Source organism: Corapipo altera, unplaced genomic scaffold (assembly GCF_003945725.1).
Source record: "Corapipo altera isolate COAL_440 unplaced genomic scaffold, ASM394572v1 98, whole genome shotgun sequence".
Lineage (NCBI taxonomy): Eukaryota > Metazoa > Chordata > Aves > Passeriformes > Pipridae > Corapipo > Corapipo altera.
This window is the reverse complement of record NW_020884914.1, coordinates 1,522,479-1,546,715: the sequence shown is the minus strand read 5'-3', so window position 1 is coordinate 1,546,715 and position 24,237 is coordinate 1,522,479. Positions and strand designations below refer to the sequence as shown.

The 24,237-nt window shown below is 40.3% G+C and overlaps 2 protein-coding genes across 7 annotated transcripts in view; one reads left to right on the top strand and one right to left on the bottom strand.

Annotated features, from left to right (window-relative positions):
• Positions 1 to 154: 154 nt before the first annotated feature.
• Positions 155 to 17,211, bottom strand: TNFRSF17 (TNF receptor superfamily member 17). 6 transcript variants are annotated; one of them, XM_027654907.1, is made up of 8 exons: positions 15,674 to 16,225; positions 10,114 to 10,204; positions 5,689 to 5,755; positions 4,788 to 4,865; positions 4,512 to 4,635; positions 1,747 to 2,416; positions 1,472 to 1,603; positions 155 to 732 (listed from the first exon to the last, which is right to left on the bottom strand). In XM_027654907.1, the coding sequence occupies exons 6-8, from the start codon at positions 1,859 to 1,861 to the stop codon at positions 476 to 478; spliced, it is 504 nt and encodes a 167-aa protein (XP_027510708.1). In that variant the 5' UTR covers positions 1,862 to 2,416; positions 4,512 to 4,635; positions 4,788 to 4,865; positions 5,689 to 5,755; positions 10,114 to 10,204; positions 15,674 to 16,225; the 3' UTR covers positions 155 to 475. The 6 variants fall into 6 exon arrangements, with proteins under 6 accessions (XP_027510708.1, XP_027510711.1, XP_027510709.1 ...); XM_027654910.1 differs by lacking the exons at positions 4,788 to 4,865; positions 15,674 to 16,225 and adding an exon at positions 17,188 to 17,211; XM_027654908.1 differs by lacking the exon at positions 4,788 to 4,865 and having other exon boundaries at positions 1,747 to 1,881; positions 15,674 to 16,227.
• The window catches only part of GSPT1 (G1 to S phase transition 1), a 22,633-nt gene continuing 14,781 nt past the window's right edge, over positions 16,386 to 24,237 (top strand). The window contains exon 1 of the mRNA XM_027654904.1: positions 16,386 to 16,813. Coding sequence (XP_027510705.1) covers positions 16,510 to 16,813 — 304 coding nt within the window. The 5' untranslated portion in view covers positions 16,386 to 16,509. The remainder of the gene's footprint in view (positions 16,814 to 24,237) is intronic.

The window sequence follows — 24,237 nt, the reverse complement described above, 5'->3', positions numbered from 1 at the left end:
ACATTCCTATTTCAAGTATCATGGGGGCTACTTGAAATTATTCTTTACAACCTTGAGGCTGCACTGTGGGTCTTCATTTCTGCCTCTTGGAACATTCCTTGTGTCCCATCAAGTAATTTTTGGCACAAGATCTGAGTTTAACATAAAGCATATATTTGCACACTTGTTTATTGATGGGTTTGTATATCTCTGGTGTAAGTAGATACAATCTTTAAGAGCAGCAAAAGCTGTCCTTTGTAAGGACTTTCAGAAATTAAAAATTCCAATAACTAGTTTAGTACCCGAGAATAATGTAGAAATACTTGACTAGAGAAATACTAGCATTAGAAATAATATGACAATATTAATGAAAGCTCAGTGGAAGATCTATAAGGACAATGCACTACCTCCTCCACTGACTGCAAGTATTAAGATTAATCACCATACTGGAATAACTCATTTATTATTACACAGTAAAAATATACTACTCTCATAGTCATCCAACACCCAGAACATAGTTGCAATAATCAAAAGATTTTGTGGTAACTAGAACAGTAGCTCGTTCTTCAGTAGCTGGTAATGGAAATGAAGTTTCACAGCCAGTCTGAGGTTTTACCAAGCCACAGTCACTGCAAGTGCATTCTTCCACTGAATACATTAATGTTTCACTTTGAAGTGTGTGTCTAATTTCTTCTGTATTCACACTGCTGTCAGTATTAGCCTTGAGAATATTATTCAGCTCTACAGAGGAGTCTGTAAATATACAGAAGTTAATATAGTACATACATCATCCTATACCAAACATGCAGTTATTAAAGATCCAAATTTCATTATGTTCCAACTATGTTCTAACCTTAGTGAAAGTTTTAAGATGTAGTTATATATGATGATCTTTTGTTCCATGAAAATATAACTGCTATACTTCAAGCATTGAAGTAATCAAACACATATTTCTAATAAGTTATTATTTATTGTCTGAACATTCACAAATACAGTATTTGTAAAATGTAAAAAGAGATTAAATTTTTTCACTGTCACAAAATATACCACATAGGCTTCTCACACGCTGCGATACTAAATAAAATTATTTAAATTATTACAAGATGAAAAGCTAATATTGAATGTGTATCCTTTACCTTTTGCATTCAAAGAGAAGAGGGTGAAACCCTTATAAAGGTTTTTGCTATTGAGGGTTCATAAATGACTTCTCAAACACCAGTAAGTAAGCCAGGTATGAATATACAACCATACAATCCTGGCAGGATCTGGAACCAACAAAGAGAGATTCCTGCTTTTGCAAGTCACCATCTGGGTATTTTATTGCCTAATAACTTTGATAACTTCATGGAGACTATTTGAGGAATACAAAACAATCCAACAAAGACAGTCATCAGAATCGGGAATATAAATGATATGCAAAATTTGTACATGGGAAGAGCAGCTAAAATATGCAATGATCTCAGATTATTTATAAAGAATCTTATTTATTCACCTGTGTTTTCCAGTTTTTCTTTTGACTGCTTTAGGCGCTTCCTTTTAAACAAGACCATTAAGGTGAACAGAGCGAGCATTAAAATTACTCCTAAGCCCAAACAAATCCAAAGAATTCCACTTGAATCGGTACCTTATGAAATAAAAGAGATGCATGAAGTTAATCATAAACAATAAGTAATGTACAGTAAACATGTCCAACACATCAAACCTCTGTGTAAAATACAACACAAGAGTGCCCAGTGCAGCCACAAAATGCTGCAGCAACACACTTACTCTGCTCACAGTAGTTCTCACACGAAGGCGGTGGCGAACTGGAACATCGGAGATGACAAGGCGTACAAGAGAGCAGCAAATGATCAAAGTATTCATTTTTGGGGCAGGGTGCCATCAGGGGCAGTAATTATGGAACTACAAAGCCACAGAAATTGTAAAAGAGCGAGGATCATCTACAAAGGACTTCTCAGTTCTCAGTTTGAGCAACTCTAAGAGCAGCTAGCAATAATGGACTTCCATCACAGCCCCACTTCATAGTATCGCGTTACATAGAAGGGATTTAACTCTGAGGTCCCCAAGGAATTACTGTTCCTTTTTTTGGCAATTCACAATTGTAGAAAAACTGAGCAGCTGCACCAATCTTGTCTGAAACAGAAAATGGTTATTTATAGAAGGCATTTCTTGGACAGGTGCTGAAGATTACAAACTATAGAAAAGAAGATCTCCAAACAGGAGTTCATAATAATTTTTTCTGTCTCTAAAACTTTGTGGTGATGGGCTGCAGTAATCATGTTTTTATAATATGCAATGCTTACTTTTTGTCCCAGTCCAAAGATAAAAAAACTCAGAGGCAGGAGGCATAGCAGTAAGAAGACATGAGCAGTTCAGTTCCTGGGTTTGCCACGGACTCACTCTGCAGCTTCAGACAACTTCCATCGTCCCTGTTCCCCTGGATGGACAACAACATTTAAAACACACAGCTGATGAAAGAATTACTTCTTGTAAATGAATGGGGTTCTGATTTTAAAAGAGATACTGTTAAATTACAAGTTCAACAAGAACTTCATGATTGTGTTGTATAAATTACTTCTAAGAACTTCAGGTATAATGGAATGACAAAATCTAGAGATTTGGTCACTGGGATATTGCTCCTCAATTCCAAATTAGCCTCATTTGTCTAGTCTATTAGGTTTTGAGAGGCTTATTTGCTGGGTTCATTTTTGGGATTTTAGCTATTGTTTTGCTTATAACCATGGTTATATGAGACATTTAATAATATTACATTCTAATCATGAAAGAAAAACTTTATCGATATTTTAAAATTTTTATTCAAAACATTATCTGCATTTTTCCCTTATTTTTCCATAATACATAATTGTCACTGTGCTATAACTGCAGTACCCAGCATGGAAAAATACGTGTATATGACACCTCCTTCCCAGCCTGGTAGATGTATACACAGTGAATGTAACATTTCTGAAAATGTATTTGGTCTTCTCACAGGAAAAAGAAAAAGCTTTGGCAGGAGACTGCCACAATGAAAACAGTTCACACAGCTAACTTGTATCTTGATGGCTTAATCTTATAGATTTATTTTAAATACAAAGTTAACCATAGTTAAGTTAACAAAGTTAAGTAATATCTAGCAAGTAGCAATAACTGTCCCTATCCAGATCAGAATTACAGGCTTATTTATAATTAAATTTCTCTTTGCCATGTTGAAGTTAATTGCCTTTTTGACTACAGAAAGAGAAAAGTAAAACATTGTATAAGAAACTGTGATGTCATACCACCTTGCTATGTACGAGACTTATTCTCCCACAAAATAAACCATGTGGGAATACACAAACTGTTTGGAGTGGAACAGTGTAACAAATCTGTATTCTAGTCTCTAGCAGATGGAAATGTTTATTGTGTCTTCTGCACTAGTTTCTATGGGCCAGGTGCACAGCTGAAGGCTTTCTATTGTAGGCATTTCTCCCTATTCTAAACCAGTGGATAAATAGGAATTGACAAAATCCAGTTTAGTTGTGACAAAAGAAAATAAGGACCACAGGTGATGCCAAAAATTTCACTGGGAAGCCAATGCTTGTTCTGACTTGCCTCATATATTTACACTCCTGGGGAAGAAACCCAGATTATGGCTCAGATATCATTCATGTTTCTGATGAAGCTTGTGCACAGAGTAATTTGAGCCTTTGGTTTGAAGATGCTATTCAACCTTTTCAGTCACGGAGAGGACAGTCACATTCTCAACAGTGATCTCAAGATGGCAGATACTCCTGAAAGTGTCTGCACGGTAGTGAGGTGAATTTCAGGACAGATAAGCTGGATCCAACACTTTAAGCTTTTATCAATATAATTCCATTGACTCCAGGGAAAGATCCCAGCCTGTGCTGCACTCCTGGATTGTGTTTTCCCACGTGCAAGAACTTACATTTGCCTTTGTTGGACTTCATTACGCACTCCTGCTCTACTTGTTACTGTAATGTATCCTACAACTGATACCTACTAGATATGATGTGGCACTACTCATAAAAACCATGAAGAAGGGGCTTAATAAGAGATACGTTGATCTAAAAGCAAGGAAAGAAATAAGTGGGTGTAGACACTGCTCATAATATTTTTTCTGTAAGCAAACGTTGCTATACCCAAATATGATTTCTAAATTCCAGGGGGAATGTACAGAAGTTGTCAACACAACCACCATTTAAATTAACAAAACAGTAAGAATACTTTCTCTGGTGCAGTTGATGCAGACATGATTTCAACCCTGAAACTTAGAAATTTCACTTCTGAAATCTGGAAAGATAACCAGTTTTATAGCTCAGATTCTTCTGAGGCTCAAAAGCAAGTCTGAAATCAAACTTGAGGCTTCTGTGCTCCACTAAAGCAAGGAAAAATACATAATTGGTAATATACAGGCAAAATACATTCCAAAAGATATTATTATGCAACAGATGTTGATAAATTATTTCTGGAAAATTAGGTGGCTCTCAAAATACCATTCAAGACATTTTCTAAAACTGTCTTAAATAACTCACATAGATCTAAGGTAACCTGGACTGGTCTGAATCTGTTTAGGATGGCCTGGTGAAACAAAGAGTTATAAGTTCAGGACGTGGACCAATCTTTTCCTTTCCAGATCATACTACCCTTGTGGATGATCTGAAAAAAAATAGGAAAAAAACACACACACATACACAAATAAAACAAACAAACAACTTTCCAGTGAGGTGCAAAATACCCATTCTATTTCTAAGTTTGAAGCTCATGTGATTAAATCAACATTGCTTTTCTCAAGTAGATTAAGAAATTACCGTTTGTGGCAAAGTCGCTGAAGTCTTGGTGTGTTCAGTGAAAAGATCCCAAAGGTGCTGCTCTTGCTGAGGGTGTCACTGGGAATACAAAGCAGCTCAGAGGGGTAGTGGAAGCAAGCAAACCATGGCAACCTTGCACAGTTTTATGTCTTCCAGGCAATGCACATTCTTCCCCTTTCCATAACCCTCTGCACATGTTTTGGCAGGGCAGCACTGACAGTAGTTTGGAAGAAATTGCATAGACCAGATGATATTTGAAGGAAAACAACAACAGAGATTCTCAAGGCATATTATAAATTCAGTGCTGTTATGTGGAACATTTTGAAGATGATCTATTGGTGCTTCCCAGTAGATGTAACCCAAATATAGGACTTCTGGGAAAAATATTAAAGAGAGGACTGTAAGACTCTACATTACTTTGTGAGACAACTATTAGTGAAAGTAACTTAATGTTATAATTCCTATAACAGGTAGTATTATTAGAGTCTTCACAACTACTTTGCTTTTTGCTATTAAATTCTTTCCTCTGTTCTCCTAGTGCAGAAGAAGTGCATGTTTTTTCTTGTTGGCAAGAGCTTTTCTTGTCTACACAAAATACATCTCTCTCCAAAACAGCATCCTGTCACTGAACTTTAGTCCATCTGCTGCGTGATATGCAGAAGTGTTAACATAGTGATTCCTAAAATATTTTGCCACCCAAATGTAGTGAGATATATTCTAAATCAGATTGGTTTTGCACAGAAATGATTCATGTCTAGTTAGTAAGACTGGTCTGGAGGTCACCAAAGATGTCATTAGATTACATAGAGCTAAGCTGGTTAAATGTCTTGGTGTTAGTGAAAGGGATAGTCCTGCTCTTCTCTCTGTACTCTGAAGCACCAGGAAGGGCTCTGGGGCTTACCTGACCACATGGCAAGCAGCTTTAATTCCTTAATCCAGGCAGTTCCTGGAGTTTTACTTCCTAGGGCCTGGAAAAAAGGGCCAGAAAAAAATAGAAAAAAAAGAAAGGGTTGGTTACCTAGTGGGGATGTGAAACTAAGTCCACCACAGAAGTACACATTTGGTGAACTAATTTCTTAATTTGAAATTAGTCTTAATTTGAAAAGTCTTGTCTCTAAGTACAGTAGAAATTAATTTGTGTCTAATTATTTGATATTGTATGTATGGGATCATAAGATATTGTGGCAAATATGCTTTCACTCTCAGCTGGCCAGAAACAGTTTTCCTACATGGCTTGTTAGAGTTCAAACATATTTATCATAAGACAAGAAGTAAATACAAAGAAGTCTCATATTTTCAATCAAACTCTGGGAAACTTCCCCCCAATTAAAAGGCTAAATACAGCTCATTTCATCAGACCTCTGGAGAATGATGCTGTCTCTTACAGCAGTAATTTTCCTCCCACAGTTGGACTACTATTTCCCAAAGCTTACAGCCCTAGGGGTAAACTAATTCCCAAAGCACAAATCCTTGATTATTAAGCAATACATTTTTCACACATAGGAAACTGGGGAGCAATGAGAGTAAAGGGTATTTAATGTGCCATTCATACAAACAACCACCATACAAGTCACAGCCTCTCCTCCTGTACCATTTACAGTTCCATTGAAATATGGAATGACAAAACAGGGGCAAAATAGGGTTAGAAAAACTGAGGAATTACAGTTGTCACAGCCTGTTGCTTTTGTTCTCTGCACATCCTAACATTCAAAAGTCCTACTTCCCAAGGGTGTGAAAGCAGGCATATAATCAGATCATCATAAGCAATAGTTCCCACTGACAGATCTTGCCACACATGTAAAACACACAGTATTTCAAAATCTGTGTCCAGGAGTAAGGAATACATTTTCTGTCTTAACACAATTCTTGTGCAAGCTTCAATTTTGAGCAATTTGATAGAAGGAAGTTAACATTATTTTAAAAAACCCAAAACTTTAAGCATTTTGTTGGGAGAAGCATACTATGCCAATTGTCTTTAATAGGAGAGAAATAATACCTGAATTTAGAAGCTGTTTGTGAAGTAGAATATTGGATTCAGCCACTAAATGAAACAAAACCAAGAAGCATTAAGACAAAATTCATTAAGTGACATTAAGATAAGGATATTGTTACTTAGAAACTGTAGTTATGTTAATGATGGTTTTCCTACAGTGATGTTTGCCTTTAGGGAATAATAAATATATGCCTTATTTACCAGCAAAGTTACATTTCAGCTTTTTTTCTGTTATGGGATTTACAGAGCTTGCTTTGGCTTTCCACATAGTTACCTGTTGATAGTAATAAATGCTTTTCCTTGTCATGTGATTTTGCTCCAAAAGGGTGACAGAAATTAGCAGAGTTGTACAAAATAAGAAAGGATTTATCAAATTCAATAATCAGTCATTTAACCATAAATCCACAAGGTGTTGCCAGGGAGGTATTTTTGCAGTTACATTACTGTAACTTAACTTTAAAAGCTGCCCAAGATTTCCTCTAAGGATGATATATTTCAGACAGGTTAAACTGGCCTGCTGGAGTTGACATTATTACTGAGAGTAATGGGAAATAAACTTAAGAAGGAAAGTGTCAACTGCAGAAACAACAGGGGAAAGAAAAGAAATGGAAAACCGGATTTGCTTCTAAAATGTTTCTGTTTGACTCAGGAGTGACACCTGGGGACAATTTATAAATACTTATTTGCTCTCCTAATGTGATTCTCAATCACTGGCAACTCTTCTCTGAACTTCAAATCTGCACTGGGAAGCAGTAAAACATCTGTTTGTTGTTTAGAAGAATAATGTCAGTGTACTGTCAGTTCTAGTAGGGTATCAAACTACTGAACAGGATTTCAAGAAATCAAATAATTTTTACTGGTGAAGGGAGAACAGGTAGGAAACAGCACAGCACAGACCAGGAGGTAGTACTTTGGAGCTGTACACAAACATACACACACACACTCTAGATTTACAACCTTCTATATGTGAGCAGAGCATCCACAGTTCCATGTTGCTTTGGCAGAATACGGGCACACCGAGCACTGGACATGAACCCAAATTTGACTGTTGTTTTCCTTAAACATGTGGAGAAACCCAAGACTGCCAGAAATCCTTGTCAGTGCTCATTTCTAACATGTGAAATTGGTATTGTGTGACAGAAAATAGTCACCTGAAAAAAGTAAGGAGAATTTTATCTTTCACTATTTAATTTTAAAAAAAGCATCAAAGCCAAAATAATAAAATGAAACCTCTGAAGGGAAAAATGGAAACAAGTAGTACTATCATGTCAATGATTAAACATAAAGATTGAAATTCATCTGTCACAGAACAGTACCTTAAGGTCTATTTACCACACATAACTTCAGGAACCAAGTTTTGTTCTGGCACTGCTTGGGGTTTCTCTGTTCATGCCCATGCCAGCTTTTTTGCCTGAATGTACTTCAGAAATTCTGCTGGCATAATTACATGGCACTTAGCAAGAGAAAGAGGGTTTTCTGCTAGGACTGTTACATTCCCTTCACAAACAACACTAGCTGGGCTGACAAAGGAATTCTTCTGGCTGTATAGTTGGTGGGTTTGTGCTGGCACAGCTCTTTTTTTCCACTCACTGAGGCAACTGACCTACACTGTCAAATCTTATAGCACAGGCTTGGGCTGAGTCCTCTCCAGTTCTCTAAAGCTATTTACACACTAAGTCCAAAGAAAAAAAAAATCCCTTAAAAAAAATCTCATCTCAACAATCCTAAAAATCTGTGAGATCAATGTGCATACTAAAAAATCACTACTTTTTCTTCCCAAAAGTTACTGCACTTCAAGGAGCAGCAGCTCTTACAGACCATCACCTCCTAAAACACCGGTGAACATTTCTGAAAGGGTTCTTTTCAGAAATGCCTATTTTGTGAAGTGTCTGCCTCAGCTGCATGGCTGGGAGGAGATAAGCTGCTCTAGGAATGGGGTACACACTGCTAGTAAAGAAAAGGAAGGAGCTATTAAAGGATTCATCATATTCATTAACTTTTACAAGCTGCACAGAACAATGCTCTTTTTAGACAAAATATTGTTTAATGTCTTTTGCACACAGGGCAAAATCAAGAACAATGTGCATTTTGTCTGTTTGGTTCAGCACATTTTAATTAGATGACTGCTTTGAAAAGAGTGATGTTGCTGTTGCTACATCTACTATTTCCAGAAAAGATTAAAGAACAAAACAACCAAAGAGAAAAATGTTCCTTTAAAATAGTAATTAAAGTAACAATAGTATAAACATTATCAACTGAATCACATACAACTTCTGTGTCCCCTACAATGCTCAAAGCTGACTTAGCTGGGAACCATCTCATGGCAGTGCTGACCCTTTGGGGAAAGAAGATACCTTTTCACTTTTCTGACATTTCACATGTGCCAGAATAGTTATGTAACTCCTAAGGACAATGCATAAAACAGTAATTGTGCAAGTTTGGATTAAGCCAATGCTTATTAGAATGCCAGTGACATTTTTATGTTTGTGCAATAGTTTTTACAGAATGTAAACATCTTTTTCCTTCATTTCTTCATGTAAGCACTTCATTTTGTGTTGGAAAAATAATCTCCCACACACTGGTATTTTAGTGATTTTGCAAGTGGACAAAACAAACTGAAAATAGTCAGTGGTATAATGCAAACAAGAGTAATGGAGTTACAATTAAAATAAATGTACATGAACAACTAGGAATGATTTGAAGTGCTTGGCATACACTAAAGTCTAACATGAGTTTTTCTTCTGATAATTTTAACCAAATTCTCCAGCTACGCAGTGTTTGTGGAGAAGTTTAGGTAACACACAATCACTGTTTTCAAATTCTCCTGCACAGCACCACAGTGCCAACACGTGCTCTCTCTTAGGAGAAAAATTGTAATTGATTTAGCCATGGCCATTCCAGAATAATTCCCTGTGCAAACTGCCTTCTCTGGAATAAGAATACTGGCACAGAATACTTCTGGAGTAATTAGGCCTATTTAGAAACAAGCTCACTATTTCATTCTCACAATTTCATAATGAAGTAATTATTTTCTGCAACAATGTTAACATGTTAACTTGCCATAGAAGAACAGCTTTAAAAATCCCATGACACTGTTATTCTTTCTTCATAACAATAATGCCATTCTGCTTTAGTCATTAATGAAACTAAAATCCTAAGGGATCTCTAATGGACAACATGCTCCCTCAACTGGAATTCCAGAGAATTAAGAAGGTGAAAAGAAAGCACATGAAAATCCCACATGGAACTAGTTTTCTACTCCCACCTCCCTCAAGGCAGACAGTCAGCATGGAAAACTTTCCATATGAAACAGAAGTGTTATAAAACTGTTACCACATTCATAGAGCAGGAGATCTGGCCCAGAGATATTATGGAATCCAACAGTGGACATGGCAACTTTGAGCTTCTCTGTGTCAGGGAGTCACTGCAGTAAGAAAGGGTGTGAATAAGCAGCATGTTCCATACCCTGCATTAACACCCTCTATTGATATTTTTAGTGCTAAGTTCAACATTTTCATTATCTCAAAAACACTCTTTATTAACAGTCCAGAAAAAATTGTAAAAGACACAGTTGAATTCTGTTTGATAGTGGAGAATCACCTTAGAATCACAGAATCATTGAACCGTTCAGGTTGGAAAAGACTTCTAAGATCCTTGAGTCCAGCCACTCCCCCAGCACTGCCAAGTCCACCACTAAACCATGTCCCCAAGTGCCACATCTCTGTGTCTTTTAAATCCCTCCAGGGATGGTGACTCCACGACTTTCAGTGCTTGGCAAGCCTTTTGGTGAAGAAATTTTTCCTGATATCCAATCTAAACCTTCTCTGGCACAACTAGAGGCTTTTTCCTCTTGTCCAATCACTTGTTGCTTGTGAGACCAACCCCCACCTCATTACACCCTCCTTGTAGAGAGCAATAAGGTCCCCCCTGAGCCTCCTTTCCTCCAGACTAAACACTCCCAGCTCCCTCAGCTGCTCCTCATAACACTTGTGCTTGAGACCCTTCCCCAGCCCCATTGCCCTTCCCTGGACATGATCCAGCACCTCAATGTCCTTCTTGTCATGAGGAACCCAGAACTGGACACAGCACTCGAGGTGTCTCACCAGTGCCCAGCACAGGGGGACGATCAGTGCCCTGGTCCTGCTGCCACACTGTTTCTGGTGCCTCGTGCCACTGTGTCACACTACAAGTCCCACTTTAAATGCCAACCCCTTTGCTGCATTGTCTCACCTGTCAAGGTAAGACAATATATCAAGCTAAAAGGCTGACAACTTGATGGCACCTAGAATTGCAGATTCTCTTTGTTACTTGTCTCCTGCTAGAACAATACAAGCTTACAGCCCGCGGAAAAACATCTCCTGAGGATCTGGTACTTAAAAGTTGTCATCGTTGCTCTGTCAGTTTAGCATCCCAGCCCCCGAGATTCTCAAATTTGTCTCAGGTCACAGGGAGCAAAAATATCCTGTGTTTCCTTTTATCACTTCCAAGGAATCTATAATCTCCACATTCTACACAGGTATAGGTGAAAACAGATTTCCTCTAAGGAAGCAGAATGCAATTTTCTAATCAAAATGTTGCTAATCTAGGTGAAAGCATAAGAACTGTTGAACAGAGGTCTGGATTGTACTCAACAAGGTTTATTTTCAGCTCCTTCATGCAGCTCCTGTATTTTAACTGACCTGATGCCTCCTCCCACCGATCCTACACCTGGCTTTCAGATCTCTGAAACCACCAGTCTCTGCCTCTCTTCAGAATAGATCCCCTCCTGTCTCTAACCTTTCTAATCCTCACTCAGCCACTGTTCACATCATTACTGATCTCATCCTTCCCTTCCTTGATGCGTGTTCCTTGCTCAGCACATTCCTTCCACATTAAGCAATTCCTCCTGCTGTTTACACCACTTGAAGCTGTCAGAAGGTTTATAAACCATCTATAGGTTCTTCACAATGTGCACACCTAAACCCCCATCTTTGTTTATTCTGAGCACATAACAAACAGTTTTGACAGTAAACTACTTACCTAACCCACCCTCCTCCTCCTGTTTTTCAGCCTGGAGGCTCATAAGATCAAAACCACAGAAGAAATTCTGTCTAAGGAGTAACTGCACTGACTGTGCATTCAGAGAAAGGCATCCTGAATAAAAAACCAGCCAGCACTCAACGTTCAGATCTTTCAGATCTGAACAGTGCAGGATAACTAAGCAACAGATCACACAGCTGAGGACTCTGAGCCTCCAGTTAAAGCCACCTGGAAAAAGGGATGGTTCTTGTAAAAAGAAGACCTTTCAGTCTTTATTTTTAGAGAGGAAGAAAGGCTGTTTGCATACAAAACTGAGAGACACACGACTACCTTGGAAAATAACGAGCTGAGCACATGAATTGTTTGAGAGATGAGAAAATGGACACAGGGAAATATAAACTGGTGTTTTGATGTACAGATCCATGTATTTCTTTTGCTATCTAAAGTTAAAAAAATTAGGTTTATGTCCCTTTTGAAGCTTGCAGTATGTGCTCAATTGCTCCAAAAGAAAGGCTTTATCTCTAGATTGGAGTCCTCACGGAATAGAATTCAGCTCAGGAGTACTCAGCACCAACACTCAATGAAATGTGTAAAAGTTAAGTTGCTAAATTCTTTTGCAAACTTGTAGTAATTTTGCAGTGGATTGTGAAAGAGAGCTTATCCTCCGGCACTACATTTGGAAAACCAAAAAAGACTTTTATTTGAAACTCTTTCAATCAAATAGCTTAAAATGCATTAGTGTGAGGCAATACATAGCAGTTCTGTCCGTGTCCGGCAGAGGGAGAGGAACAGGGCGAAAGAACACTTGTTAAATAGCAGTGTTAGAACAAACAAATCAGTGAAAAGATATTTTCCGGGGAAGATACCTTAGTTTGGATTACACTTGTGTAAATATAAAAGCCTCTTTATGGTTCACTTACACTTACAGGAACCCAGCAAAGCTTAGAACAGATTTGGCTCTTGACAAAGCCATCAGGCTGAAACATCGTTGTGTTTTCTGTTCTCTAGTTCTCAGCTGCATCTTCACAGAATTTGCCAAACTTTAAGAATATTAATTTATCATCTCTGGGCACCTAGTCAAACTTTTAATAATTTCCTTCTTACCTCCTGTCTTTTCTTCCTCCTGAGTAAATAACATGTTCTTTTGGCTTTGTTTTTAAAGGCTCATTCTGACTTCAAAGCAATTCCAAATACTCATTTAAGTGAGTAACTACTGTGTTACTGTGAGTAACAACATATTTGAATCACTTTAAATTTCAGGGCATGGCTCACAGTGCATCAGCTGGATTTCAGCTTCCTGCCATACCAGAAAGGGAAGTTAATATTCCTTTCCTGCTCCTCCCAATCCCAGCCCAAAGGTTTCTTTCCTGATGTCAAGGCAAACTGAGTAAATTCACTCACAACCCAGCACCTTAAAACTACTCTCCTTCCCTTTTAAGACTGCTGCTGGTTTATGGAGTTTGATAAGTCACCTGCAGGTAGTGAGCAGGGGACTGTTTGAAGCTGTTAATCTGTTTGAAGCCTTCTAGTGAAATATATCTTTCTCCTATGCTTCAGTTCAGCTGAATCAAGCATTGGCACTGCACAGGTGTACCTGCCAGGGTGTAAAGTGCTTGTGAGAATCCTGGAGGGAAGGTACTACTAAAGTACAGACCACTATTCCTAATATCCTATGGATGAGGTCCTGCATTTCACTGCCACAGGACTGATTTCCCACAGGCTGCAAACTACTGGTGAAGCTCCCTTGAGATAGTTTATGATGTGAGTAGCTTGCTCTCACCAAAGGAGGTCCTGTTCCACATTCTTACTTTATACCAGCTCTGGCATTTGTCAGATGCCTCCTAGTTGATTCATCTCAGTAGCCCAGGAGGTAAAAGAAAGTGGATTTTTCTGTAGCTAAATTTAATGAGCTAGACTGACTCAGCAAAGGGTCTAACACAGCAGCACAAGGATGGGGGAACTGTGATGATGGGGGGGACAGTTTCTCTGCACCCCAGTCCCCACATCTTAACCCTAAGGTGGGCCAGACTCTCCTTTTCTAAGCAGTGCATTGATAATTTAAATCAGTCATGATGTGAGGGTGGATTTATATGCATGGTTCTCAATAAAAAAAGCTTTTTAGTAATTATTAAATGAAGACCTGGTATATTTATTCTAAGCATTTTAATGCAAGAGAGATTTAAATAAGAAAAGCTTTTATAGTGCTTTAAAAGCTCAAGAGTGGGACCATTTGCACTCCAGTAGATATTTTGCCAGTAAGATTATCATGACTCCACTTAGGTTTTGCTTTGAGTACCAGCTATTCCTAAGTGGAAAAACAAACTACTAGCCCTGTTAAAAATTTAGTGTTTGAGTTTACACAATTCCTGTGTGCAGCAGCCTGCAGAACAGGTTTGTACACTCTGAAGGACATCTGGCATCTGCTGAAATTCTGTGGACTAATTGTTTATATCCTAGCAAGTACCTAGGGAATAAGTACCTGTCCAGGAAGAAAGAAAGGTTGGGTAACACAACCAATACTAAGGTTTTTCTATGTCTTGTCTGTGCTGGTAATCTTAAGGTAAGTCTTAATTGCTCTGAAAATACAGCACCTGCCTCCAGTTCAGCCTTTCCTGACTTGTAGGCTGTGTCAGGGCTCAAACAAAACACAAGCTTGCAATGCAGCATTGCAGTCATTAAACCTGAGCTGTTAAATGCTCATAGTGACAGTAAATAACAAGTCAGTGGGTCAGCAGAATGCATGAAGCTTGCTTTCCACTGGAGTTTTGTCGGTTATTCAACACTAGCAACCCATGAGCTCTATTGTTCAAAATGCTGTTACCTTGTTTCCATACTAAATGAAATGTATCAGACACCTACTAGTTTATAAAGGTCACTTAACAAGCAAAGGTTAGTATTAAAAAAAAAAACCCAAAACCAAACAAAAAACCCAAACACAATTCATTGTATATTACTTTTTTAAATTACTTTGTTTTTTAAACAGAAACATGATTGCCACACACGGATGAGAAACTTACTTGCAGTTTAACAAAATTCTAAATATTACAACAGTAACACAGGTGAGAGTCTTGCTTAATTATGCTCAATTTGAACAATAGAAACTGTGGCAATCTGTGTCTTAAAACTGGTAAGGAGCTCAGCACCAGAGAACCACTAGAGAGTGGCTTTCACAAGGTCTTTAAAACTCATTCTTTCAGCTCTGGTGAAGGCAAACTCTTGGTGCTGCTTGAAGAAAAGACTTTAACTTAGCAGAATTGTATAGTCTTTCACGTGAAATACACTTTTTCTTCCAAAATTAATTTTTGTGGTGTTAGTGGGGATATTTTTCTTATTATTTTTATAAGGGCTGCCATGTACCGTGGTGTTTTCCCTAGGTATGATCAGCTGGAAGCCCACATTTCCACCAACATATGTAGAACTTTTTGCTTGCCAAGGGTGTACACGTTGCTGCTGGTGTGCAGCCAGAAACCCTCAGAAACCCTTGTGTCAGGATTATGTCACCTAAATGCCCCTTCAGGAGACTTGGTGTTCTCCAATCAAAACTGCACCGGATTCTGCCCCAGATGGAGACCTTTATATTGTAGTTCTAAGCCCATCTTCCTAAATCTTCGTTCAGGAAGCCTAGCCATGATGAAGCCCATTTGGTTTCAAAACAACTCTGTAATCTGTCCTACAGCATTCTAATATAAATACTGCTGCAGATGACTCAGTCCTTGCACGTCAGCACTCCAAGAAATTCCCTTCTCCCAAGGACTTGCTCTGTCTACTTATAAACACTCACACTGAACCTGACAAGATGAAATGCTGCCACAGTAGCAACCAAATTCTGCCTGTTTCCCCTCTGTCCTTCACTGTTTCTTCCAAACACAGCTACCTTCAAGCAATAATTTCAGGTTTGTCGAGGTTGGGTTTTTTTTAATAACTTCTAATAATCACACCAGTCAAGGGCCTCAGTATTTGACAAGTGCTGCTGAATCTGGCTTGACTGGATCGTTTCTTAAATGATAATAACCAAGTCAAAGTGTGCTGAATTAGCAAAATTGGGACTTTTCACGCATCCTGCCAACTTTTGCCTGGGCAGGTCCAGCAGCGTTGCCTGTGGCATCCCGCAGGAGCACGTGCGGAAGCTTTCATCTGGGCGCTTTTCTGGCGCAGCGCAGGCGCTGTCAGTGTCTGTCACTGTGCACCTGTGCTGTCCAGGACGAGCGCGGCGCGGTTTTACACGGATGGAAGTTCACCAGGGCGGTCCCCGCGGGCCGGGCGGTCCCGTCCCCCTCACGCGTTCGCGCCACTCCCGGTCCGTGCCCTCCTGCAGGGGGGCGGGGCCGGCAGCGACGCACGGCGCGCGCGGAGCCTGACGGGAGTTGTAGTCCCTCCGCGCACAGAGAACGCAGACAACTCCATTTCCCGTCTGTCCCGGGGAGGCGGGACGAATGGGCTCGCGCGTTGCCTCATGGGAGTTGTAGTTCTGGCGCCGCGCCTCGGCCGTGCGGCGGGGCGAGACCCCGGGGAGATAAAAACTACGATGATGGCGGCCGGGGAGGCTGCCGGGAGCGGGTACGGCAGCCGCGGGCGGCCACGCTGCGCTCGCGTCGGGGCGGCGGAGCACACGCGGAATCGGCGGAGCGAGTGCTGAGTCGGTGCCGCCGCCGGCTCCCCCCTCACCCGGGAGACGCTTCGGGGCGCGGAGCCTTGTGGGGCCGCCACAAAATGGAGGCGAACGGCAGCGGCAGCGGCAGCAGCAGTGACTCGGCCCCCGACTGCTGGGACCAGGCGGACATCGAGACGGGCAGCGGCGCCGGCCCGGGCTGCGCCCCGCCGGCCGCGGAGGCCGAGGCGCAGCAGGAGCTGCTCGGGGCGGCCTTCAGCCGGCAGCTGAACGTCAACGCCAAGCCCTTCGTGCCCAACGTCCACGCCGCCGAGTTCGTGCCGTCCTTCCTGCGGGGCGGCCCCGCGCCCGGCCTGCCGCCGCCCTCGCCCCCGCCCGGCCTCCCGCCGCCGCCACCGCCACACGGTACCCGCGGGGCCGGGGCCATGTTGGGAGCGCGCCGGGCCCGCGGGGCCGGGGAAGGGCCGCGCCGGGCCGGGCCGGGGGGGACCGGGGGCACCGGGGGGCGGCAGCGGGGCCCCACCTCAGGAGGGTCTCGGCAGCGGGAGGGGCACGGCCGGGGGGCTCCGCGCTGAGGGGCTGGGCCGGGCCGTGAGGAGCCGGGGAGCAGCGCTGGGGGCAGCGGCTGAGGGAGCCCCCGAGCCCGGGGGGGCCCGGCGGGGTCTGCAGGTGGCGGGGGCTCTGCGGGGCCGGGCCGGGCGCGGGGGTCGTGCCCAGGAATGGGGGTGCTAATTGGGGTGCTCTGGCTGCGTGCGGGTCCCCTGTGTGTTTCCTGGTACCTTTGCTCGCAAAGGGTCACCCATGACGAGAGGAAACCTTCCCAAAGCACCACAGGAGTTGTCGGAGGTTTTGGTGGTCATAAATTTGGTGTTGCTGGGGAGAACAGCACTGCCTCGGCCACCAGTGGCTCGGATGTGTCTTAAATGTCTTTTTGAGGATTATATCAAGTAGTTATTTTTTTCCAGCCTAATGCTGATAAAGGATTAGCAGGGAAGGGAGTTATGTCCAGCTGGCTTCAGTGAATGGAATAACTTGAAATTTACCCTGCTTTTAATTTCAAAGGATCTTTGTGTACGCAACCGATGTTTATACTAGATTTACTTTGCATGTGGGAAATGAAAGGAGAGCTACTTTTTCATTTCCAGCTCCAAACTGAAGGTCCTTCCAAATATCAGACATGCTGGTTAACTTTGTGGTAGCATTTTAATGTCACTCCTGCAGCTAAGGAGTTTAAAGCCTTCCTATTTTTTTCTCTTATTTTTTTCAATTATTCCTGTTGGTATAATATGAATCAAGCTAGTGTTCTAGATATTTATCTAGTAATTTAATTTCACTAAAGAGACTACTTGTTACATTATATTTGCACTGTTTCCTGTTGGCTGTGGCTTATTATTTATTGTGTTCTGCTTTAATACATTAATTAGTCTTGCTCTCCTTAGTATCTAAAGTTATCAGGTGTTAACAACTAAAAACTATAACTTTCATATATGAAGGTTTAAAATTTTCATAGCAGAATATTATAACCTGTTTCTGATGGTAGAGCAAATGTTAGATTATGTATTTGCTAGTGCTGCTCAGCACTCCTGATTTTTATCACAACTTGTAGCTCATGTACTGTGCAGGCAAAATATAAGTGCATTAAAATATACTTCCAAGAAGCCAGGGGCAGACCCTTGGATTCCATTTAGAATAAATATACATGTTTAAGTTCACAGGTGTAAGGGCAGACTGGGTACCTTGAGGTTATGATGGACACATGATGCACCTTTGACTAATCTTCAAAATCCATCCCAGTGTTTTCCAGATATTGCAACCTGAATCCAAGTATATTTTTTACTATGTAATCAGTACTGTGATTGAAAACTTTCTTGGTGTTTTGAATGTTTTTAGTATAACTTTGTGGGGTTTTGTCTCCTGGCTACTTTTGTAAGGTCTTTTCTGAGACTTCCTATAGTTAAGGGGTTTTTGTAGGATTTAAACTGCATTTCCTCACCTGCTCATTAGATTTATTTCATCACAGTGTCCTTTGTTCCACTCTTGCTACTTCTGAGGCCTGTGATGAGCTTTGTCTTTCCAGAAGCTAGAGATGACTTTACTGAAAGCTGCCTGGCCATCTGGAGTGATCAGGAAGGCTTTTCTTTGCATCTTAGTTGCTGAGTACATTTCCTACATAGTGCCGTGATCTACCTGGTTTGAATTCACCTTGATGCTATACCTTCCTTAAGGTTTAGGATTTTGAGTTTCTCTAAAATTAACTTCGATATTCCTAAATTTAGGCAGACAAAAATCTGCAGTTATAAAAAGCTAACTTTCTTGCTTAACTGGAAGACTGTCCTTGTTGTGTACTTTTTCGTGTCTGATGTACTTGGATACAGAAAGTAATTGACAGTTTTCTCCTTGCAGATGTTTGTATAAGGTGACAACTACTTTCCTGGCTGGAAGAACGAGGTGGAGCTTGCTCTGGAAATAAGTCAGAACAACATGTGATTAGACAATGGTGCTGAATAGGTTACTTTTCAGCAACCCAGTTTGCTTTTTTCCCCATAGGTGTTCTGTGACACTCACTCTTCAGTACATGGTTTGTACTGGGAAGAATCTAAATTAATCTTGATTGTTAGGAAAAAATCTAAAAAACTGGGTGTCAGTTTAACTTCAGTGGCTTAAAGTTAAGTTCTAATAATGCTTTTCTTCTTGGAACTTTCTCTTGGTGAGGTTTCATTCAAGTCATAATTCCTCAGTAACTCAAAGGGCATTGTGGGTCAGGATAAATGTGTGGTAGCACCATGGCATATAAAAAATTCCACAGCACTGATTCCTTTGTGTGGCTGTACTGTGTAATGGTGTTTTTTCCTTTTATGCACACTAACTTCATGTTTCTAGTAATTTGAATAAAATTCCTGTCCCTTATGTTTAGAGCACAGAAATAACATTCTTAGAAGCCATTTAGGGAACAAGATGTTAACTTTCTAAAATTGGGAAACTCCTGAGACCTGCATTCTGAGTACTTTACCTTAAAACTTCTGGTTTATGCATTTCTTTTGATTGGAAATTGTATATTAGGGAGAAGAGCTGGCTGATGTTTACCATCAATATAATTTTTGCTTGCAGGTAGTTTGGGAATTAGTATGGAATTAAATTACCATCTGATTATATGCAAAAAGCATGTTATTTACATTTTTGAACCTAAGCAGGTTCAAAATGTTCCAAATGTTGTAGCTGTGAGGACTTGCTTTTATCAATTGTGTCCAAGTCAAACTCATTTGTGTCAAATCTCTCTCTGTTGGATTCTGTGGAAATTGAAATGGAGACTTCTCTGTTTGCTGTCTGCACAAGGTGTGGCTGTGACACAGTCCCTGGACATGGGACTGGAAGGGTGTCATGGACAGGGGAACTTTCTGTAGGTAGCAGCTGCTGGACCAGCAACTCCATTAAGGCCAGGTGTGGTTGTGTTAAGGCTTCTAAACATTCTTAGTCACAACTGGCCCTTGCAACTTCACTCTTCTTTAGCATCTCTGACTTATTTTTGTGCTGTGTTTTACTAATTTTGTAGTTTTATGTAAGATGTAATTATATTTGGGTGGCTTTTTTATTCATGTCTGTAACAAGGCATGGTTTGGAGGGTACAGTGAACACCAACCCCTTGATTAATAAGACTTCTGTAATCTAACTTTTTTTTTTGATCTTGGATATGCAAGAAGCAAAACATTTCTGAAAATGCAGTGTAAATCTGCATTGTTATGGTTCAATTTTTGTCACAGTTCTTGAATATTCACAGAATTCTTGGTAAAATTGATCACAGTTTCCTTGTATGGTCTTTACTGTATTTTAGGTTAGTTTTTCTTGTTAGAATTATTTTTTAAGTATTCACTCAAAGTGTTAATTTTGCTTGGAGCAGGAGATAAAACTAGATAACTTCCTGGGATCCCTTCCAATCTGAATTCTTCAATGATTTGAAGTATGCAGTGGTTGTAGTAAGAAAAAAAGCTGTCATTAGTACAAAAGTAACAAGAACAAGAAGTATGTGACTCATAACAGCCAGTGTAAGGAAAGCCAGCATTTATCCTTTTAGTGATATTAGTGCTACTGCTTCATTTAGTAGCTCTCTTGACCTCTTCAAGTCACTTCCTGAACATCTTTATTAATGACCACAGTTTAAACAACTTGCACCTACAGTCCTGAGCCAAGCAAACATCTGGCTAAAGATCCAGTGCCCTTCAGTTTGCTTCACTCCCTAAATATCCTCACTCACCTGCAGTAGCCACTTTTAGTTACAATCCAGCAGCTGGACACCTTCAGCCTTCAAATGCTGTAAATAAATGGATATAGCATTTATCTTTCTGGTTTTCCCTGCCCTCATTTTTTCTGACCTTGTAGCTAGCTGGGACATCCATATATTCCCCCCGTGCTGCCAGTCAGACACTGGGGAGGAATTTCAGTATTTTCTGTTTCAGTTCTGGTGCCTGTAGTTTCCAGAGTAGGATGATGAGTTACCTGTACCCCTGGGTTCCCCAAAGCTGGTCTTCTTGTTTTACACTGTTCTCTGTAGACTCTGTTTTCAGAATCTTCAACAATTCAGTCCTCGAGAGATTTCACTTTGCACATGAACTTGCTGAGAAAGTCTTGTCTGAAACTGCTATTTGAGAAGCTGTTGTGTTAAAGGGTGACAGGGTTTGCTCATGTCAGCCTTTGAACAGCCATGTGCTGATTTCCTCACGAGTGGGGCGTTGGTAGTGCTGCTGTTAATGCTTCAGAGCTGGGAGCTTGCACTGCTTACATGGCAGCAAATCAGTGCTGTATTGTGAATGCCAATATATGGGAGAAATTGTTCTTATCTGAAAGTCTTGATTGCAGTTGTCACTTGACTGTCTAGAGCAGTTCTTCTGTATCAGCCTGTCCTGACAGATGAGCTGCACAGCCACTTTTAGAACAGAGAAAGGCTGGATGTCTTGGCACTGGCTTGCCAGGTGATCAGATATAATACACCTGTGTGATGCAGTCAGGGTGCCAATGTATTGCACAGATGTCCTTTGTCTACATCTGAAGTGTCCCCAGGAAGGCAGCCAGGATTGTGTTGCTCCTGTTAGAATAATTCATTGCACTTGTGGCCTTGCATGACTCCAATAAAAGACAGGCCACTGGGAGCAGGCTGTGGACGGGAGGCTGCTGACCACGTGTTTGGCACCCTGGCTCCAGCTACTCAGTTAATGTGCTTGAAAGCATGATGTTATCTCTTAAAACTTGACTGCTCTATCAAAATGAACACAAAAATAAATTGGGATAGTTCTTAGATTCTATTTATAGTCTGGTTTTACAATTCCGCTTTAGGAATTTTGGGATTTTTGTCCTGTTTTATGATGAGAGACACGCAAGCAAGAAAAGCAGCTGATTGTATGAACTAAGGTAGAAAGATGGGGGCGAGTTGATTTTTTTTAATTTTTTTTATTATGGAGGAATAAAGCAATCATAATTTAATCCATGAAATTTATGACTGTGTTTTGAAGAGGTCTGTAGGAAAATGACAGTGTCTGGAATTTGGAACGAAAGTTAGTTTAGGACAGGTGATGCCATACTAAAATTATGGGTTATACTAAAAATATTGGGTTATGAGAGATCTTTGTTAGAGAGTGGAGTTCTGAACTGTTCAAATACTGTGTTTGATTTCTTGATTATCTGTCTCAAAAATCAAGTTATCAACTGAGCACAGATACTTGGCCTTTAAGCAAAAGGGGTTTTCATTATATTCTCTGAGAATCCCCATAAGCTTTCTTAGACTTAGTTGTTAAGGGGCATGTCGGGTTTAGATAAGATAAAATTAAGGTGTGTCCTCACTCGGGAAGGAAAAAGGTGGGTTGTAACATAATCCTATGAATGTGAAACAAGTGCTAATTTTTTTGGTGAATTTTACAGTCATGTTAAACTGTTAAAGCTGCTCTTACATTGGTGTATTTTAAAAACTGGGGCATACATCTGTGTGTCCACTGGTGGAGCTGGGGCATCAGGACAGAGATGAGAAGAAAATAATTTGGGGTTTAAGTTTTAAACAGCTGCCTTACAGTGAACTCTTGAAACCCTTTTCTTTCTGTATATTTTGAAATAATGAATATAAAATATTTTGCTCAACTGTAGCACTTATTTTTGCTTAAAGTAATTTCCTGTGCATTTTTGTTAAATAAGAATCTCTTGGGGTTGTTTTATTCTGCTTCTCATGCTGGGTATGTTTGACGCAGACTTTAATTTTTTTACTCTGCTGTAATTCCATTTATGCTTTCATTTAACAAAAAAAAAAGGGGGGGTGCAAGCACCTGTTATGTAATTCATGAAAACTGTTGAGACTGTGTGACTATTGTGTAAATATGTGCTGAACTCACATATCCAAATCACACATACAGAAAGGTGATGGGAATCCTAAGGTGGGTGTCATGTGTTTCTTCACCCTTCCAGGAATTCCTGTGAAGGAATTTGATGCCTGTATTAGAGGGGCCATAACAAATTCACTGAACAGACCTTTTGTAGATGAGATGCTTCTTTCAAACTGAATCTACCTTTTTTCGTTTTCCCCTTTTTGTTTTAATCTCCAAGCTCTGTGGCACCAACAGTGTCATTAAGCCCCCAGTCCACCCCAGTTGTGAGGTTCCAGTCCTGTCCAGGTTCTTATCCCTGCAGCAGCAGAGCAGGCTGGGAGCTGGCAGTGCCCTGCACTGCAACAAATTCATGCCTCACTTCTGTGAAGGCATTTGCATTGTGCCTCAGGTACCTGCTGCTGAGGAGTTACCAGGTAACCACTCAGCAGTGCTGCCTTGTGTGCAGACCTTGAGCAGCTTTTCCTGTGCATCTGGCAAACACTGCACTTTGGGGAAAGGTGGAAGTTGTCATTACTGCTTAGCACTTGAGTTTGACTTTAATACTGTATTTTGATTGCAGTTCTTCCAGCTGTATATGAAAAACTTATCACATTCTAATATAAATGTAATTAAAAAGCAACTTTCTATTGTTTATGTACAAGCATTCTAATCTGTTAATGCTGCAAAGTTCCTGGATTTTACTCTTACCTTAAAACAATACTTTCAGAGGTTGGGTGATAATTTCTGATTTGTTCTACCTGTGCAGCTCTGGTTATTGTACAGCAGAAATGCATGTAAGTACAAAACTTGGTGTGATATGCAGCAAACTCAGCAGCTGAAGTAGAAGCCTGTGTGAATGAAATAGGGAGAGTGGGTTCTTGCAGTATATCTTCAGGACATGATCTCTATTTTAAAGAGATCAATCACCATGTTTTAAAATTTGGACTCTCTGTTGGGAGTGTGCACAAACCTCCAGGGAATTTTATACTTAAAATTATACTTAAAATACAAAACAATTACCTTATTCAGACAAGACTGAATTATATAGTGTCATTGGTGGTACCAGTAGGTAAATGCAGCATGTGTATCCATTTTTGCCTTTGGCATTGACAACAAAGATATTCCAAAAAATGTCCTGAGGCTCTGATGTTCAGCAGGACTAAAGATAAACCACTCACTCCTTGTAATACTGTGAATAAGGTTGCAATGGCAGTTCTTGACTTAGGGCTTGAGGAGAGATGGAGTGTGGAGGATACTGTGTAAAATCTAATGTGCCTATAATGTGTAATCCAATAACTTGAGGCATCACTTCAGACATTTGCTGACTTTAAGATTTCTTACAAAGTATATTTTGAATCCCTCTCATATGACAAGATTCCTATCTGAATGATTTTCACAGGTGAGAATCTAAACTTTTCAAGCTGAAAGTGTGTTACAGATTTTTTTTCTAGTTTGTAGTTAATTTGCTGTATGTGATGTTTTTAAGAT